Below are 19,908 nucleotides of genomic sequence, written 5' to 3'. Positions count from 1 at the left end.
TTCTGCAGCTGAGGATATCCCGAAGTTCAGCCTCCGGTGCCTCCTGAGACCCAGGTGGGATGACAATGTTGTTATATAGCATGATTCTCGAGCTAGGCGTAGTTGATGATAGCCAGAGCGTAAGTCTAGTTTACTGAAAATCTTCACCACTGTGAGATCAACAATACGCTCGTCGATTGTTGGGGTCACGTGTCGTTCACGACCTATGGCTACATTAGGTATTCGCATGTTGATGCAGAGTCTAACTGCATTTGGTTGACGTGGTTTCTGCACTACAACCATGAGTGATACACATATGGTCGGTCCTGATGTCTTTTCGATTATCCCTTGTGTCTCCAACTTTTCTAGTTCTTTCTGGACTGCTACACGCAAGTGGAAGGGGACCCTGAGATACCTTCCCGCTTTGGGCTTGATTGTTGGGTCAATATGTAGTTTGACCTTTTTGCCTCTGAGGCATCCTATGCTTTGGAATACCTTGTTGTGTTTTGCTAGAAGGTTGTTGATGCCAGGTGTGTTGATGCTGAATGTGAACTGTACAAGCCTCTGTTTTTCTGCTGTGTGGCAGCTCAGCAGCATCTCCAAGCCTACGTCTACCACATATATCCTGGTCTGACATGTTGTTCTGTTGTGCGTTAGGTTGGAATGGAAGTTTCCAGCTACTGGTAGCAGCTTTTTGCACCCATATGCAAATAGTTGCACTCGTCTGTCTTTGAGTTGGGGCTTTGGTTCGATTTTCTTGAATTTTAGCAGGGGCATGATATTTACCGTTGCTCTGGTGTCTATGACAACTTTGGTGGGCATCCCGTCAGCTATGATGATGCAAGAGGGTCATCTGGACTTCTTTCCTTTGTGATTGGTCATCCTTGGCTTGATGGCGGATATCATGTGGTCCTGTTCACTGTTCTTTTCTGTCGATTATGGCGTCTTTCCGGGTATACCTCTTCCTCCGAGGTGTCATCTGTGTCGCTGCTGGGTGATATTTGTACGGCAGCGTCAGCCATTGCCTTGTCCTTTCCTTTCCGCCTGGGGTTTGATGTCTTTGGCTGTTCCGTTCCTTTTGGAGGGGATGGGTTGATGCAAACTGTCACAAAGTAGTTCAGTCTCTTGCACTACTGACAGGTAACCCCTAAAGCTGGGCAAGGTTCTACTCTGTGCCCGGGTCCTCCACACCACTTGCAGGAATCCCGGCACTTTAGTGCTTTCCCAGACGTGGTGTTGGTGGGTCGTCTCCCTTCTGTTCTTCCTCTAACTGCTGCAATCTCTTCACCTATATGGATATTATCGAGTGGAAGTCGCTGCATAGCAGCTTCCATAACAGCCACTTTGTCATCCGTACGTTCTCGCAGTCCATCCATGGCTAAGATGCAGTCTAAAGGGATGTTCTTCTCTGATAGCACAGCTCTGCGTTGTTTGTCTGATGATATTCCAGTGATAATCTGTTGGTGGACAGCAAATTCTTTGTCTAGGAATTCGGAACCTAGTGCCATTTCCCTGAGTCGTGCATGGAAGTCGTCAAGTTTTTCTTTGCCCTTTACCTGGACATACAGAATTGAAATGGTTCATAATCGGGGTTTAACTCAGATTTGAATGTGTTATTCAATGCTGACTTCACTGCATCACAGTTGTGTGTCGCCCCTCTATTTGGCAAAGTGTTGAAAAGCCTTAGCGCAAGAGCGCAGATGTTTAGCAGTTATAGGGTGTGTTGTTTCTTTCCTTCTATTATTTCCCTGGCTTGCATGTTGAGCTTGAATGGCTGGAGCCATATTTCCCAACATCGGGCCGCTCCAGTGGCATATGGGTCAAAAGGCTATATAAATGTCACGTGCGTGGCATCTGGGCCTGGGCCCTCTACTTCCATTGAGTTGCCCCTGGGGCCTCTGCTGCTGCTGCCTTCCCTTGTTAGGCTGCTTTGGGGGCTTTCCATGGGAGCAAATGTGCGTGTTAGTCTTACTGATTTGCTTGCAGCGTGTCCTTCTGGGCTTCAACGCCCTCGTTGGGAAAATATGCACCCCCTCCCCCACGCTCTCACTTCATTTGGGGCTGTGTGTCTGGGAACATTGTGTTCTTCTGCACTTCACGCTATCACTTGCAATGCTTGCTGCAGCCTCTGGGCCTTGGCAGCGCACTCTTGCCGGTCGGCCTGTGGTGAGCCGGCAGCGGGAGCTCTAATGAGCCGGGCGAAACACACATGGATTCTCATTGAACCTCGTCACCAGTGTGATGCTGTGTGCCCCGACCTCTGGATGCATGCAGGGAGGTCGGGATGTCAGTGATACGCATTTGTTCTCACAAAAAGGCAGAGCTCAAATGATACACGACCAGCCAGGAGTCGGCTCGACTCGACAATCCCTCGGGATGTCTATCAACACCACATTTTGCTTCAATACACCTAGCTTTTATTCTCCTGAATATTTCCATTTATTTAATGAATATTTCCAATCAAGAATATTTTCCACAAAATCCCTTCTAGAGAAGGTGCCCCCCCCTGCTGACAGCTCATGATTTTAGCACGTATAATGTTTTCGCCTGTGCGAAGTTCTCTGTCTACCTCCAGAAGTGACTAAATAACAATATACTACGTTGGCATAAATTACCAAAAATTGGGTGTGGGATCACTCAGTAGCAAAGTTTATGTCATGTTATGGTATGCTACGTTAACGAGCTTGCATCTGTTCCCATCACCACTGTAGTGGTCTTATGGTGCTGAGGCGTATATGGATGGTGGCACACATGGCCCCCGCCCGGGGTGCAGCAGACCGTGGTCTTTGGAGAAAAGTACATTGGAAAAGGGTGAAAGGATAAGAGCAATGGTTGTAGTTTTGAAACGAACATGCAAACAAAGGGAAAGGTATAGGTAAACAATAATAACCAAACAGTGAGATGGGCAGGGACATCTGCAAATAGTCAAATGGCACCTTGAAAGAGGCAAGGCCTAAGGGTGAAATGGAAGGTCCGGGTCCACCAGGCCATTCAGAAACAGGAAATACCTTGCCCTGTGCTCATCATGGAATGTTTGTAGACAACAAAACAAGTAAAAATGGTTTTAAAATATCATCTCACAGCGGCAGTTTTGAGTGACTGTATTGCAATTTTCAGTGCAGGTATGGGATGTCTGTATTCTGGGCCCCCTATGTGAATATGCAATACAGACCCCATTGTCTTATGCCAGGCCCTCTTGGTTCTAGAATTCTTGCAAAGGTCATTCATAACAAGACAGGGACACAGCACAGTCATGCCACACATACTTACCTGCACAATGAGCATTTAGTCTCCTGCTGACCTCTTTTTCCACATGTATGTATTTCAGGTGCCTTCAGCTTTGTGTTCAAGTGGAACGGGAATGTAGCCATTGTGTTTGCCACTTTACCTCCAGCTTTGTATCTGTTACTTTGTTTTGTAACCAAACCGGATACACAAGTCACCATTGCTGCCTTCATGAGCATCGCCTACGCATTCCTGATGACGGCTACGTTCCTGTCCATCATAGGTAAGTGTCTGGCTCCTGAAAAAGGAGATGCTACTTGAGTAATCCTGCCTCAAGATATTTAATTATTTTCAATTCTATAGAATGTACGTCTCTATCATACTAAACAATTCTATGGCAATGCACATCTTTTTATACACTTGACAATGGTATGAATGTAAAATTCAATTACAAATGTAAGCAATAATACCGGACCTTTCAAGTTTTCCTGGGCCTTAACGGCCCATAACTTCATGGTCTCTCATCCTCGCGTCAAAATGGTAGCCATCAAAATAGTAAAGGAGCTCAAGTCTGAGCTCCCTTTTCTATTTCCACTGGTGGCCATCTTTGTGTGTGGTGGGCACACAGCCAATTTTCCCTATAAAGATTGTGTGTTAGGAGCCAGATCTTTGCTTCTGGTGCACATAGCATTCATTGCTGAGGGGTAGGGATGCAAAGGTCAGTAATTGCCCTACCTAAGCACTCGTGAAGCTCAAACAAGTGGACTATTACTGGTCATGTTAGCCCTACCCCCTGCCATTATTACTATATAGATTTGTTAAACTACGTTCAACAACTAGAATAGTGGTGTCCCCCTGATATGAAGATGGTCGCCATTTCCTATACCTTTAAAAACAGCAAAAAACTTGTCTTTGAGGTAGCCTGGCCTCTTTACGAAGGAAAATGCTCGGGAAATATTTGCCTTGCCTGGCAGTGCCTGGAAACTTGTAACGTATTCAATTGGAATATTGTGCATGTATGTGAAAACTAGGTAGGCAGGTAGACTGCATTGGGGTTGGCATTAGTAAACCATTTGATAATGTATCATGTGAAAAACGAATAGATGAACTGGACACGAGAAGTAATATGTTTATAATGTAGTATTGATCCAGAATGAGGTCAATAGAATGGAATGGACAATTTAGAATGGAGAAGTATATCTTGTTGTGGAAGGAATAAACTTTTACAGGGCCCAAATTACCTGTATATATCAGGATTGGGGTCAAGGTTTCACAGTAGATTTTTTGCTGTTCACCATTTCTCACCACTCGCAGACCCTCACCTCACTCCCCGCTGCCACTGCCATTAATCCCTTCTTGCTTTTCCCCTACTCCTTGCCCTGTCTGTGCCACAGCCCTGGCCTCTTACCTTTTTTATTTTTTCCTTGTTAAGTTTCTGCGTCCCAGCGCTACTTTCGTGGTCCGCACAGGGTGCAACCATTCTCCCCTTCCAATGGGGGATGTCACTCTGAGCCATTTTGACTTCCACAGCAAGCCATTTCAAGGGGGTTACTTCCTTAATCCCTGTTCTTTTCACTTATGTATTTCATGGGGGGGATCCCCCCGGTTCACCTGTGCTTGTTTTGTTTTCCTTGTTTCCACCCATTTTCTCCTGTTCCGGGTCCACTCCCCCACATACCTCTACCCCACTTTCATTGGTTTCCATTGCCAATGCAGAAATGATGACCCAGTTTGGTATATCGCTCACCATCTATAGATGGCAATATGGCATGTGACACTGCCTGAAACACAGAATTCGCAGTAGTGGGACCACAAAGGTTGTGCTTGATGTTTTATAGCGGGTAAAAATGAAGGGGGAATGGTAGTTACTTTTCAATTGGGTCGCATGTCCAGAGCGGTAGTTTCTATAATCCACTCACCCATCTTCCCTGTTGAAATGTTATAGACAACTGCTGGCAACGAAATTTGGTTCTATGCCAGATAGCGCTGTTGCTCAGATTGGCTCCTAAGAGGATATGTAGCATTAAGATGGATGAGTTGTATCAGAGGCTGCGATATTGAAATTTGGTGTCCTTCACAGATCCTGCATCTCCCGGTTTCTCTTTCACATATACATTAAACTCTTGAATTATATGATTTTCAGTTCGATCTGGATGTTGTTTTTCAAAATAATTCAGGCAACACCCAGAACCTTTTTAAACTAGATAATTTTCAAAATAACCCCACTCGCCTCGACACCATTCTTTCAAATGTAGAAACAGAACGTCTAAGAACTGCTTTGAGTTGAATCAGGAAAAGACAGATCTCCATCTGATTCGTGCCTCCCATTATGCCGAGGAAGATTACCATATTTCCCGAAGTCAGACCCTCTGACTCTACCATCCCAATTCTTGACAAAGTTAAATCTCTTATGATGATTTTGGATTCGTCTTTGTCTAAGGATTCACAGGTCAGTAGTTTATTTAGTTCGATTAACTACTACCGCATAATATTGAGACAACTAAGGCTCCTGGTTTGAGAAGTTCAAAGTGGGGAGGAAGGATAGCTCAGTGGCAATGCGTTTGTAGCGGAATTAAGAAAATGCAGCACAACCCAAGTCCGAATCCTGATCCAGCACTTAGAAACCACTCGTTGGTATTAAGTGCGTTATAAAAAAACAATTATAATTATAATAATTATAGTGCTAACATTGCCTCTGATGTGCTGTTATAGGATCCAAAAAGAGGTCACTGTAATGCTTTGTATTCAGGATCCACCAAATATATCATGCAGAATTTGTAGGTTCTCCAAAACACATCGGCTTGCATTCTGACTATTAACCACAGCAGATACCATATATCACCAGAGCCTTAGTAGCTACATTGGAGCTACATTGGATCATTATATTCCTATGAATACAAGAATAACTATAAAATGGCTCACACTGGCACATAACGCCCTCTGTTGCAGCACCCTTTCCATCTGAAACTGCGCTTTTATGACACACGTCACTTAGCCCATAATGCGCAACACAACTAGTAGTGAGCATTCCCAGATTTTACAAAGGCAGGGATTTTCTGAAGAGCTTGTCATGTACTGCTGACCAAACTTGGAATACCTTACAGGAAGACTTTTGTGGAATCGGGGCCGTCTCTATTTTAGGAGCAAGATGAAAACATTTTGATCCAGTCGTTTTTAAATCTTCTTAGCATATTCTAATCCTTACCCACTCTGTGTTCTTTGTCATTTCTGTGCTGTGATGGCCAACTGTTGTAGCACATTTTCTCACGTTGAAATAGAAATACATTTCTGGGCCTTAAGGTTGACCACAACAGGCACATATAAGTCTATTTACCCTACTGATTTATACACTAATGGCCTGATTCAAAAAGATGTTGACTGGAGAATAGGAGGAGCCCTGAGCATTTACGAACATTTTCTCAAGCGCATCTCAGAGAAGCTTCAGGCATCTCCAAATATGCTCCCATTGTACGTTTTTTTTTTATTAGGTATACGGTAGCACGTGCAGGCCTGAATGCTCATGAGCACCTCCTGATATACTGTGGGGTACATCTATGACTTTCATGATCTAGAAAGTCTCTTTATGTAGCTTCTGTCTTTTTTGACTAAGCCGCTTTTATGGGAAGATATGGCTTCTTTGCAATCAATTGCCCTCTTGCGGTATTGTATATAGGCGTGTGCATCATGGCTCCTGTCCTGATGCGGACAAGAGACGCACCTTCTTACATGTATTTGCCAGAGTATTTTTCTGAAACGTTTCTATTCTTGCTAAAAAGGGGGTTGTTCGAGAGCTTCAGTGAGCACTCAATAAGTAAAATAGACCGACATGCTTGGAGTCCATTCTAGCGCCATTTTTAAGGATGAGAAAAATATATGCTTGACGAGCTCAGGGGTCTGTGGGTAACTGGCACTGCCTTGTATACATGGGCAAGCAAAATAGCCCAAAATATGAGACGACCGTTCGACAAGTCGCGCGGAATACTACTGTCATAAGGAGCCCCATTTCATGTTTGTTATTTAGCATTACACAATATTTCCTTATATGTTACCTCAACTGAAATTCTATTGCCGCCTGAATTGCCCTAAATGTATCATTAATCCAACATTCATATTGTACCAAACTTACATTATTATCTAGGGTTGGGTTTATATCCCGGCTTTAAATCTCTGTGAAATGCGCAACCCACACTTCTGGGTATATGTGCTTTTTCACGGCATTATTCAGATTTTCCCCATTCCACCACTGGGGACATTTCACCACATTTTCCTAGGGCGTTTCTATGGCGAGCCAGCTTCCCATATATTTTTCTACTGCCCCCACAACCCGTATTTTACCACCCCCTTTCCATTTACCTTCCCCAAATAAGCCACAGTAAAATGTGGTAAAATGCCCCTTGGCAACATAGGATCTTCAGACCCTTTACTCACAATTTGCCAAAACATCATAGTGCCCTTTCCCATCGCATTCTCTCTAATGCTTCCCATGCCACTATCTTAAGTTCTGTTTCCCTTCTGCCTGTCATGCGCTTACAGGAAGAGCGTTCTGAGTGTTGTTTCTGGGGCAATAGTGTCTATTCTTTACTACTACTAGATGTTTGCTCTCACATTTCTGACATTTCAAAAAAGTCTATCAACTACACCTCCTTAGAGGCTACCTTTTCTCACTTCCCCGCAGCGGCTCACTGTCTCCAGAGCCCTAGTTCTCTCCAAGCTGGACTACTGCAACAGCTTCTTCCTTAACCTCCCTGCTTCCGCCATGCACCCTCTTCAACTCACCCAGAACAGAACTGCAAGACTTATCCCTGGCCTCAAGCATCTCTCCGGCGCTGAAATCCCTTCAGTGGCTCCCCGTGACTGCAAGGATCAAATTCAAGACCCTCTACATTGTCCACAAGGCTTTCTGGGGCCTGAGGCCTACTTACCTTCAGCTTTGCCTTCCTAAATACTGCCCCTCTCAAGCCCTCTGCTCTTCTACCTACAACCTTCTGCGAGTGAGCCGGTTCTCCAAGCAGAGATTTGGAGGGAGATCCCTTTCCTCAGCAGGTGCCTCCCTCTGGAACAGCCTCCCTGCCACCCTCCGTCTTGAGCCTGAAATTCTCAAGTTCCAGAAACTCCTCAGGACCTTCCTCTTCTCCTCTTCCTTCTCTCTCACCCTACCCTGCTAACCTAGCTCTCTGCTCTTCCTTCACTCCCTCCTTCCATACTGCTTATTAACTGGCCGCATGGTGTACCTCAGAGTCCCACAGGTCCCAGGCACCCCTGCCAGTCCTTCTGCACTTGCCGCAAGGCCCTATACCCCACTGCACTAGTAATAAAACCTTGAGAGCTTCTCTCTCCGCACTTCACCAGTCTCTACTGACGGAGCGCACTTGGTCCCCTGCCACTTCTTTTCCCTCCTGCACTTGCACAATCTGTATACAGCCCTGCCTGAAGATCGTTCTGTCTATTCTCCCTTGTCTTCACCCCTCAATGTGCACTTGAAAAAAATGCAGAATCGCTGGCAGCCCTATTTGCTGTATCTATACTGTTAAATGTATAATACTCACTTAATCTGCCTGTGCAGACCGTTATCATCTCAGAAAAGGGCTCTGAGTGACTGTTGTTTTTCCCCGTGTTCCTTCCCTCCTTGTGCGCTTTGAAACACATGCCTGTGTATAGGCGCTATACAAATAAACATTACCCTATCCTAACATATCACTCCCTGACCTTGGTGGTCAAAACAGACTTTCTTTTGCTTCGTTTCTAATTTAAACTTGCAGATTGAGATAATTCCCTATAAATCATACCATACAGAATTTCTAAGGATGTTTCTACTTACTCCAAGTCACTACCTAAATCGAATGAGACTATTGGACCACTGACCATCAGCCAGTACAATTCTCTCCCAGTGTAGCATTCATCTATTGTCTGTACGTATCAGCCATTGACCTATGTATCAGATTTATTCAGACTCCATAGCTTGTAATACATACATTTTCCTCTTCCTTAGGGCTGTGACCAGGGTTTGACTCGAAACCAAAACAGGCCCTGGAAATAAGTAAGTGGCCCATTATTAAATATTTTCTTCAAGCCTAACCCCTTTCCTATTGGAAATAGCACACAAAAGAGCCCCAGGGTTCAGAGGCCTACCAGGAAATCTCCAGAGTTCCCTATAGGGCAGTCCACCCCTTGCTGCGACTGATCTCAGGAGCCACCACCTTTAAATCATATCTTCAAGGGCATTCCAAAAGCTGTGCAAGAAAAATAGTCTCCACATATTGTCCTCTTTATATTGGCAAATATACAGCAAATCTTAGGGTGTCCACCAATTAACAATACATCGGCCATGCAGGGTGAGCAAAGGAAGCCATTCTCAATCACCAATGTCTACTAGGGTCATGTGACTAGTTCACAATGGTATTATGCAGGGGTCTTCTGTCACACGCTCTTACATCTTTATCTATACCATGGCTGCTTTTTGCATTAAAGTTTTTACTTATTATATAAAATAAATGCTTCTGTGATCTATTACTACAAAAGCAAGTGCACTGGTCCAAATACTTTGAATGCAATGGCAGTGTAGGTCCACTGGAAAATTGGGTGTGGATGTTACTGTCCACATTGGATACGTCTCCAATTAACTTTTGTTACTTATATAACTTAAAGGAGCTCAAGGGCATCACCAGTGTTACATCAATATTAAGTTTATTTGAAACACATATTTTCAGTCCTCCTATTTTATGAGACCTCGTCATGGACACTGGAGGGGTACATTAAGTTCCACATCCCACCATGTGACATGAGTCGGCTGTCCAGGTTTTTTGCAATAATGTGTTGTGAAGTTTTTAATATACATCCACCGGTCTGCACCACTTAGTTTGGATGAAGATCTGCTATACTCCAAGTTAATTATTTTTTCTTTGGCCCAGGCACACACTAGAAAGATGGCCTGCTTAGATTTTGGCTCCACCTCTAAAATAATAAAATGTATCCTTTTTCACAGGGCATAACTCTATTACATTATAGTCCAGGTCATGCTGGTCATTTTTTGATTTAGTGATATTTCCCTGGGCAGGTTAACATGGCACCAGCCCATAATGTTAATCATTCAAGTCTAAAGACGATGGGGGAGGAATGATATCTCAGGGGCAACGCGTTTGTCTTGGTAGCAAGACAACGCAGTGCAACACAGTTTCAAATCCCGACCCCGTGATTAGAAACCACTCGCTGGTATTAAACTTATTATAGAATAACAAATATAATTCAGCAGTTTTTCAAGCCTTCCTTGACATAGGATAAGAACTCTATTAGAAAAAGAAATATTTTGCGTTAACTCATGACTATGGACCATGTGCATGGCCCCGGTCATCCCAGAAGGCAGAGCACCACATAGACAGCATCAAAGGAACATATGCTGATATGTTTATGTTTATAAACAAAAAGGTCTGGGAGCCCATCTACCAAGAACACACACAGTCAAATAATCTCATCTCTGGGTAGGTTACAACACAGGAGGGTCTACAGCCACGTTTTAGCTCTTTCTACTTTTCACAGCGGAGACATTTACATTTGCATATCAGTCTGGTCCCACACACTTGGGCCGTCCAGCACCGAAATGCTAGACAATTCTCCTCTGAACAAGAGTACCAAGAGCAACCCCAGACATGTGTTTCGGCCTTGTTGGACTTCAACAGTGAGGTGAAGCTGTGCATCTCTAAGCATAGTGAGCAAAGGGTCCATGCCTGGATTAGTCTGGGTAACTTAAGATGAAACCCTAAGTTCCTAGGTCTAGGAGCCCCTCTACCGAGCACGAACACAGCCAAATATGAAAATGTCACATGTTTGCCAATAATTGACATCTTTATTTTCTTTTTATAGCATTTCATTTTTCTATTGTTGTTATGCTCAGAGAGACACCATCTCCACCAGAATTATTTAGAATGTGCTGCTTAGAGGGGCCTCTTTCTCTTCTAGAAATGTCTTTAGTGCCCTGGCTGTAAGAATTTAGGCTGAAAGGATTTTAATTCTTTAAAACAAATACAGGGGACTATCTTTTTTAGTTGTTTGGTTAACCTTTGACCAATATTATCATCTGATGCATCAAACCTGCTTAGCTTTTCACTGTGTTTACATGTAGTTCCACCTAGATCTGTGCTCAATAACCAGATTGTTCTGTGGGATCTGGAGGTTATAACACAGACCATCTAATTTTCCAGAGCCACCACCACTTCATAAAAGACTTGAGCAATTTATTTTGTTCTTTTTTCATTTCTTGGCTCCCATCTCCTTGTTTGCTTTATTTTCCTGGTGGTGTAAGGTAAATTAAGTGGTCTTATATAAGGCACCTGTGCCAATAATGGTGGCCCCACGGCACGTGATTATGTAAGAACAAATGGGTGGTGGAGGGGATGTTAGTGGGATGGAGGGAATGGCAGATGTGAAGGTCTGTTGATAGATAAATGTCTGGATGAGCATTCCCCTTGCTGGGGAGATTGGCAGCTTGGATATATATCCAATGAGTGATCATCTGCAGTGATTCACATACATGAATGTACAAGGATTGCATTCCAAGAAGGATTTTTACTAATTGGTTAAAGAGCCTATTTTATAAAGGTTGTGCTTGTTACTTGTTGAAGAGCCAATTTCTCTTAATGTGTGAGATGAAAGACGGGTTTGGTTCTTTATGCACAATTTATAGCAGTTGCCCCCACAATGAGGTGTGTGTTTGAAATGGGCAAGGCATCTTGTGCTTGTAGATTGTACGAGGCATAGTAGATCAAAGGTATTTTCTCCCTCTTTTTTGATTATGCGCATGGTTTAAAATGAAACCTTACACAAAGAGTCAAAATAATCACAAGTTCTAAAAGCAGTATCAAAGAGTCTTTGTACAACAATAACACAAATATAACTCATTTTAGAATATTTACATCCTTGATACCACACATCCTAACATGACACACACTAAAACATAGAATAATTCATATTCCATCTAAATTGAATCCTAACTTAATTTTCCTTATCCTTAAAATGTGTATCAGGTTAATAATTGATTAAATTCTTCCCCTTATATCGACAATAGGTTAATATTTTGTAGGAATCACTAAAGTGCATAGGTTACAGATGGTGAGTTTCCTTGATTAACCCAGGCATGTGAGACGAAAGATAAGCCGTTCACAAATTGGCTATAGGCTAAAGAGAATGCGCAAATTCTGTGGACATCCCATTCAATAATCAGATGTTTTAGGCGTTCAATTACATTGCTGCAAAACGTACACAAAGCTGCTGGGGGCTCGCGCTTTTCTTGTAGTCAAATTATTTCTCTGTTCTTGAGCAAATTCAAGCGAAATCTCATAAACAGCATTCTCAAATATGCTGAGGGAAACTGGATCAAACAGTTACATCTGACTCCCAATCTATTATGTTCATTATGTAGGCTAACATGTAGTTTGCAATATTTTAAATGTAGCACAGGTTACACACCAATCATATTACAAAAGGCCTTTCTTTGCTCGCCTACATTTTTAACACTTTACTAAATGAGAACCCTTTTGTGGTGATATCTTTTTCACACTTGTCAACATATCTCAGAGAGGTCTTATAAAAAAGTTCATACAAAGAGTTCTGTGGGGGCACAACTAAGTTCTTGCCAAGCATCAATCTCCTCCACAACACGTATGAATTTAGATACCTCAACCATAACTCAACGCAAATCAGAGCTACTGGAACACCTTTAGGAAGGCACAACACATTTCGCCAAAGCTGCACTTTTAGATAAATCAGAATCAATCAGAAAATTGTGTGTTTCCAAGCCTTAGATTAGCAAAGTCTTTCCCTTTGTAAAATGTAAGCAGATGACATTAAAAAAAACTCCCAAATTTATTATTGAGGAATTTCATTTGGGCCTTCAATTGCTTTGCTTTGTCAAAGTATTCAGCACAATTTTATGATTTGGCCGGGCCGTACCAGTACAACCCAAATATTCATTTATAATCTCAGGTTTTTGAATATTCAGCCGCCAATTTAATCTAGGCCTAATAGTTGTGGAGTGCGAGAACTAAATAATTTTAGTTTTCCCTATGTTAATTACAAGATCATTTTTCAATATATCATCTTGAAGGACAGTTCAAAGTGTTTGTAGTCCAGTTTGGGTGTAGTCCAATAATATAACGTCATCAGCATATGAAATGCAAACAGTTTTGATGCCATTTACTTTCAGAGAAAAAAAGGCTGCATTTGCAAGCTCCTGTCCCACACCTGCCATATAAAATTTAAACAGACAGAGGCTAATATACACCCTGTCTGACACCTCTATGGGTCACAATTGAACTAGAAATGTTTATTCCTACTTGCAAATTTGTATCAGATTGGACATGTACCAAGATGTTTAAAAGATGATTTGGTATCCCCCATGTCTTTACCATTAGTTTAGACCATAAGCAATTGTGATTCACTTTATCGAATGCCAAGGAGAGGTAAATGCTTGCTATAGTTCATAGGCCGTAATTTTGATCCTTTCTTGTAGATGAGGGCAATTAGTGAGGCTTCCCATGAGGGCGGGGTCTGTCCCGATTTGAGAATGTGACGAAAGAGTACATCGAAAATGCTAGCCCATATTATGAGCCTAGCTTTGATAATAAAATTACAAGCCCATTAGGGCCTGGACCCAAATTACTAGACAATAATAATTAGCAAGATGGAGTCTGCATCGAAATCTAAAAAACAAATTTAATCTTCAAATTTCCACTCAAGGACATTGCTTCAGAATGAATGGAACCCAGTGTAATGTTTGCATCAGGCCGTTTCCAAGAAAGGATTTTCCTGTATCCCAGATTGAGCTGAATTCATGGTGTTTTTCAATTTCCAGAAGTTAAAATCAGATTTGCTAAGGATGGTATTCAACAGTCTTCAACATCTTCTTACAACAGCTTGTACCTTAATGCTTTCACCTTGTTTTAATATCTCTGTCTTATTCTTCTCAAGGAGTTATGTTTTAGATCATTGGTAGCTAAGCTGTTTTTTACTAAAGCAGTCTGCTTCCTCAACTGCCACTTATACTCCAGGATCTCATGAAAAAATATGTAAAGCCTCTTTGGAAAAGGATTTAACATATGAGACATTATCTTCAATTGTGATCTTAATACATGGTGTATGCATGCTATCTATCTGACAGGGATTTTATGCATCATGATGGGAGGAGCTGAAAGACTGCCCATCACATGTTTGTCTGGAAAAGGCTTCAGCTAGTCCAGTCCCCTTATGTACAATCCTATATGGAGGCCATTATGAATCCGGGTCCCATTGGATCCTGTTGAGACTACAAAGACAGCCCTGATGAAGCGTCACAGGCTTCGTAGTATGGTATCATCATATGATAGGCAAGCTCCTATAAGGGGGATACAAGATTTAGCTCCATCACTGGACCCTTTGTTTGAAAAAAAGTGGAGAGGAGCGGGTAAAGACATGATGGGTTACAAGTACACCCAAGGAAATTCATGGCGTGGGATGACATCAAAGGAATAGTTGCAGCGTCTCCATTACAAGCTATGTGCTACTGGTGAATGAGATCTGATTTTAAATCGAATTGGCCATGTTTTACAGATGGGCCATGGGTGTACCCTGCAGAGTTGTATATACATGAGGATCTAGCGGAATGGAGAGCAAAAAGTATATCAGTATTATATAAACGTTTTTTTGGAGAACTAAGCCCAAGAGGCCCAAATGTTAAGGAAAAATGATAACGGGATTTACATATACAGCTTCCAGAACAAAGGTGTCTCGATATTTGCAACCTCACTAAAAAGGTCTCTTACAATAATAAATGTCACAGCATCCAATTTATGATGGTGAATAGACTACACTACTCCCCAGCCAAGATCCCATTGTTCAACAAAGATTGTACAAGCAAATGCTCTAGATGTGCTGATGATGAGGTGAACGACTGCATATGTTTTATATGTGTACAAAATTAACAACATATTGGGAATGAGTGGGTGAAATATTACAAGTTGTGATTGGTCAGCAAGTGACTTTAGCCTCTCAGGTGTGTGTGCTACACTACGCGGGCAAATTGGTGTTAGTGAATTGTAGATTCCTGAATCTGGCACTGTTACTCACCAGAAGACATATTCTTCTAGGTTGGACACAGAATATGCCACCCACGGTGGCTGAATGGCTCCACAATGTTACATGGACCAATGACTCAGAGGAGGTTTATGTATCTCGGTACACCCGAACAGTAGGCCAAAGGATATCTGGGTAGACTTATGTCAATATCGCAGGGCTAGTACCAGTAGCGGCACAGACGCAAAATGAAAGCGAGCCTGGAACTATAAAAATCTCTGACTTGTAAATTGGGAGTATAATTTATAGTGTTGCAATGTAAGCGTTGCAAGACTGAAATGTATTGTTCAGTGAAATTAATCTTAATAAATTGGGGAAATTCCTCTGATGACAACAGTACAAACATATCTGCAAAGGATGTACAATCAAATGCAGTAACAACTTTGTCATTACATTTTTGTATGTTTTTAGGGTTCCAGGTCACTTGATTCCTCTTCCGCTCCACTTCAGTTTCAGACATCACCATCATTTTAGGACCTTCATAAAGTTCTTTAAACATGGCTTTTAAGATATTATTATCGCTTGTCTCAGATACTTTTCTTCTTGTTTAGCTGTTGATTCATTGTTGTTTACAACTCAATTTGTTGAAGAGACATGTCTTAATCCGTTTCTTGAATGTCACATGTCCAAGTGTATAGGTTTAAGTAGAGTGTTACAAATTTGGGTTCATAGATAAGAGGAAAAGAAAAATCTTAGTAATTTCCTATTGAAGCTAACAACTAGAAGTATTGCACCATTACTGAACCTTAGTATCCTGGAAGGTATATAGCGCTGGAACTTCCCTGTGAAGAATAATGGGCCCTTTCCACAGTAGGCATGATGCTCGGTCGGTGATGAGGGTTTTAAAATGTATTCTTTTCTTGCTAGGGAGCCGATCGGGTGCATAAAGCTGGGGAGATATGTTCAAACCTTTCCATCCTGAGGAGAAGTCTACCCACTGCATTTTGAACTCTTTGATGTTTTAAGAATAATATTCTGAGAGTCTGAGATAGCAGCCATTTGCATGGTCCGGACTTGATAGCACAGAGGTATCACAGCCATGTTCCTGTGGGGAATGATGAGTAAGTTATGATGCAGCATAATGTACTTAGGAGGTGGGACACTTTCTGGCATTGCCTCTCACCTGCGGTGCTGCTGTGAAAGTGCTGTACATTGTGGTTCTAAGGTTCTTTACCCTGTAGGATGGTACTACAGATGGCCCATCTCATCTGGCAATGGGATTAAGGTGATGACAGTAGAAACAGGACTCATGGGTTCTGATTTGGTAGGGTTGAATTTAAGTGTGTTTGCTGTCATCCATGCGGCCACGTGTGTGAGGCATGTTTTAATGGCTGTAGAGTTTATTGATGGAGACTTCTCGAGTTTGTAGATTGTTTTAGTGTCATCTGCATAGGTGTAACAGGTGATGCCAGTACGATTTATTAGGTCCATCAATGGTGTCATAAAGATGTTGAAAAGAGGAGGTGATAGTGTAAATCATTGGGGTACTCCACAGGACAGCCCACGTGGCTGGGATTTGTAGGAGACCATCATGGTATGTTCGATTCTACTGAGGAGGAAGAAGGTGACCCAGAATAGCACTCCTTTCATTTTAATTTGCAATTTCTCCAGAAGAATCTCATGGCTTATCGTTTCAAAAGCTGGTGAAATGTCTAGAAGAATGAGTGTGCTCTCTGAATTTCTCTCTGCATTGTTCTTAAGGGTGTTCCAGAAGGAGCAAAAAGCTTATTCTGTACCCCTAGATGATCCAAGGCTAGGCTGAGCCTCATCCACAAAGTTGATCGTTTCGACAAAGCCGCAAAATTGACCATATATGAATGTTTCCAGTAGTTGTCCAATGAAAGGAGTGTTTGAGATAGGGCAGTTGCTGGCAGCGTCTTTTGGGATAGCTAGCGATTTCTTTTGAGAAGTGGTTTGATGTATGCAGACTTCAAAAGAAGCAGGATGCTTCCAGTATTAGTTGTCATGAAGGAAGGATTCACTTGCATAAACTGGGATGGCAACACTAATCTGAGTTCTTTAGTTGAAGTAGAAGTTGTGCTACAAGCTGTTGAGCTTTTGAATTCTTGTATGACCTTAAACACTTCCTTTAGGCTGTTCTACACATAGGAAGTAGTGCGCTTCTTTGAATTTTATGATGTCTGTCCCATAGAAACTTAACTCTGATGGTACACAAGTTGTCTGATTGTAAGTTGTTTTCTTCAGAATTCCTTCAATTGGTGCATTGATTTCCCCATTTGTGTCAAAGAGAATAAAGTATATTACAAGTGGAGGAAGGAAATAAAAGTACTAAAAATGACTAGAAAGCACTTTATCTGGGCATCCGTGTCCATAGGATTTCTCTCCTTATAATTCCCTTCCCAGGGGGCTCATCTTCATCCGATGATGTCTGTCACCCAATGGATCGGATTGCCTATTCATGTTGCCTCCAAAACCCTCACTTCATTACTTTTCCCACACAAGCTTTGTGGGGTGTTGCATGGAGTTCCCCCTTTCTGAACACCCCAGGAAGGGCAACCCCACAAGTGCCTCTATGTACCCTGGCTCTGTCGTTGCAGTCTCATAAGATGGTTTCTGTGCATTTAACCTCTCAACATGTATGCTGGAGATCAATCACTTATGATGTTTGTCTTCTATTTTATGCCTGATAGCATGCACCAACTTTGTGAGGTGGTGTGTGGTTGAAAAAAGAAGCCACATGTGCTAATGGTGGTGGCATCTACCACATGTCACTTGAAAGTAGTAGCACAGGAGTCAGCACTGAGGTGTAAAAACCTGGAGTAAAAGGGTTACACCAGGTTTAAAACAATTTTACCTCCTGGGGGATTACCTAGATTTTTGCATGTAGACTGGGGGTAGGGAACGGGATGACCATTTCTGCCATGCACAGGTGCTTCGCCTGCAAAACCCCAATGGATTTATACCAGCGTGACATTTTCATACTGGCGTAAATCATGGGACTCCTATTGAATCCACATGTTTTTAGTACCTGCTAATGACAGGCACATTCCATCGGAATTCATTTCAAATGCCTCCCGCAAACATAACCTAGGGAGGGAATTTAAACTTTTTGCACTATGAAGTGCAAATGAGTGTTATAGCGACTTCGCCTGTATAAACACTTTTTTTGCACTTCATATTGCAAGTGATTTAAAATGTATAAGAGCAACTTGATGCACAAAAGTGCATACGTAGGTTGTTCCACTAAACATACAGTTCATGAATAGTAACAAGAGTCAGAACATGTCAATGACTACAATCTCGCTTGATATGAATTGTGATTTGTAATACATGAGCAAAGCTGAGATTCATTTACTTAATGAAGATGTACTCTCCTGTTTTAGGTGACATGGTCCAAGAGGAGACATTCATGACCCCCACTGGGCTATTCCTCATTTTCATGAGCCTTGTGTACATATTTACAGCCCTGCTGCACCCCCAGGAGTTCCCCATGCTGGTCTACGGGCTGCTGTACATCATTTGCGTTCCCAGTGGTTACCTCCTACTGACCATCTATTCAATGGCCAACATGCACGTGGTCTCCTGGGGCACCCGCGAGACGTCTACGCCGAGAGAAGAAAAGAAAGAAGAAAAAAAGAAGTTCAGAAACAAGGCCCTCTACCAGAAGAAATGCAGATGCTTCTGTTGGGATATTGAGATGCAGGTTCACGATACGGAACACAGATTTATGCATGAGGAAAAGAAACCACTATTGACTGACATGGAACAGACTACACAACAGCAATGGTAATGAAAAAAGGTCCAAAACACCAGGTCAAAAGTTGCATAGAAAAGCCATCTATTTTCCTTACCCCTAGATTTGATGGATCAGTCTAAGCTTTTAGTCATTACCAATGTCTAAGGATGTTACCAACACTGATTTGCATACTGCCCACTCCCACCCATAGGAGAATTTACAAAATTTCATCTTCTCCTGCAAATGAAAATGTATTCAATTTGACAGCATATTTGGTAATCTGATTGAAAGTACATGATTTGTCTATATTATTTTTCTGATATTGATTGAAAGATATTCCACTTACCCAAGCCTCATATTCTGCAGTTAGCGACTTGGTGATTCAGGCAGGAAATGTCTGCGTAATCTTTTGTTTTGAGTGTCATAACGCCAATGTTCAAAAGCAAGACACTCAGGTCAACCTGAGAGTTCCTCTATGTCAATCCATGTTATAAATTGATGTCTGACTGATGTGCTATCTATTCTTTCTTTCAGGGAAGAAGCCATTGAATTGAATCTACCAGAACATGTCATCCAACCCACAGAAAGTAAGGACCTCCTTTGGTGATCTTATGCAAAAGTGTTCTGTATATAAAGCCTATTCTGGTCAAAACAAGTGTGAGTGTGTGTGTCTGTGTGGAGGGTTTGGGGGTACAGGCTTCTGTTGGTTATGCCCAAATTGCACCACAACGTGGCTCAGAAGTGCTTCAATGAAAGAGATTAAATAGCAAAAAGGTAGCTAGTATCCCCAATTCGGCTTAGGTGGCCTTAGCTGAGGGCAGCCTGATCTCTACAAAGAGGTAGGTCAGCAAATATCCAAACAATCATATGTGCTATGCATGAAAAAACAATAAGCCAACCCTGCAAGG

At 42.2% G+C, this 19,908-nt stretch overlaps 1 protein-coding gene across 1 annotated transcript in view; it reads left to right on the top strand.

Annotated features, from left to right (window-relative positions):
* LOC138467576 (chitin synthase chs-2-like) overlaps positions 1-19,908 on the top strand; it is a 282,914-nt gene that overhangs the window by 197,762 nt on the left and 65,244 nt on the right. Inside the window, exons 12-14 of the mRNA XM_069607709.1 lie at positions 3,308-3,487; positions 18,648-19,050; positions 19,535-19,587. Of these exons, the coding sequence (XP_069463810.1) occupies positions 3,308-3,487; positions 18,648-19,050; positions 19,535-19,587 (636 nt within the window). The remainder of the gene's footprint in view (positions 1-3,307; positions 3,488-18,647; positions 19,051-19,534; positions 19,588-19,908) is intronic.

Source organism: Ambystoma mexicanum, chromosome 4q, assembly GCF_040938575.1.
Source record: "Ambystoma mexicanum isolate Mex_15411 chromosome 4q, UKY_AmexF1_1, whole genome shotgun sequence".
Taxonomy (NCBI): Eukaryota; Metazoa; Chordata; class Amphibia; order Caudata; family Ambystomatidae; genus Ambystoma; species Ambystoma mexicanum.
This window is presented reverse-complemented; position numbering and strand designations above follow the sequence as displayed.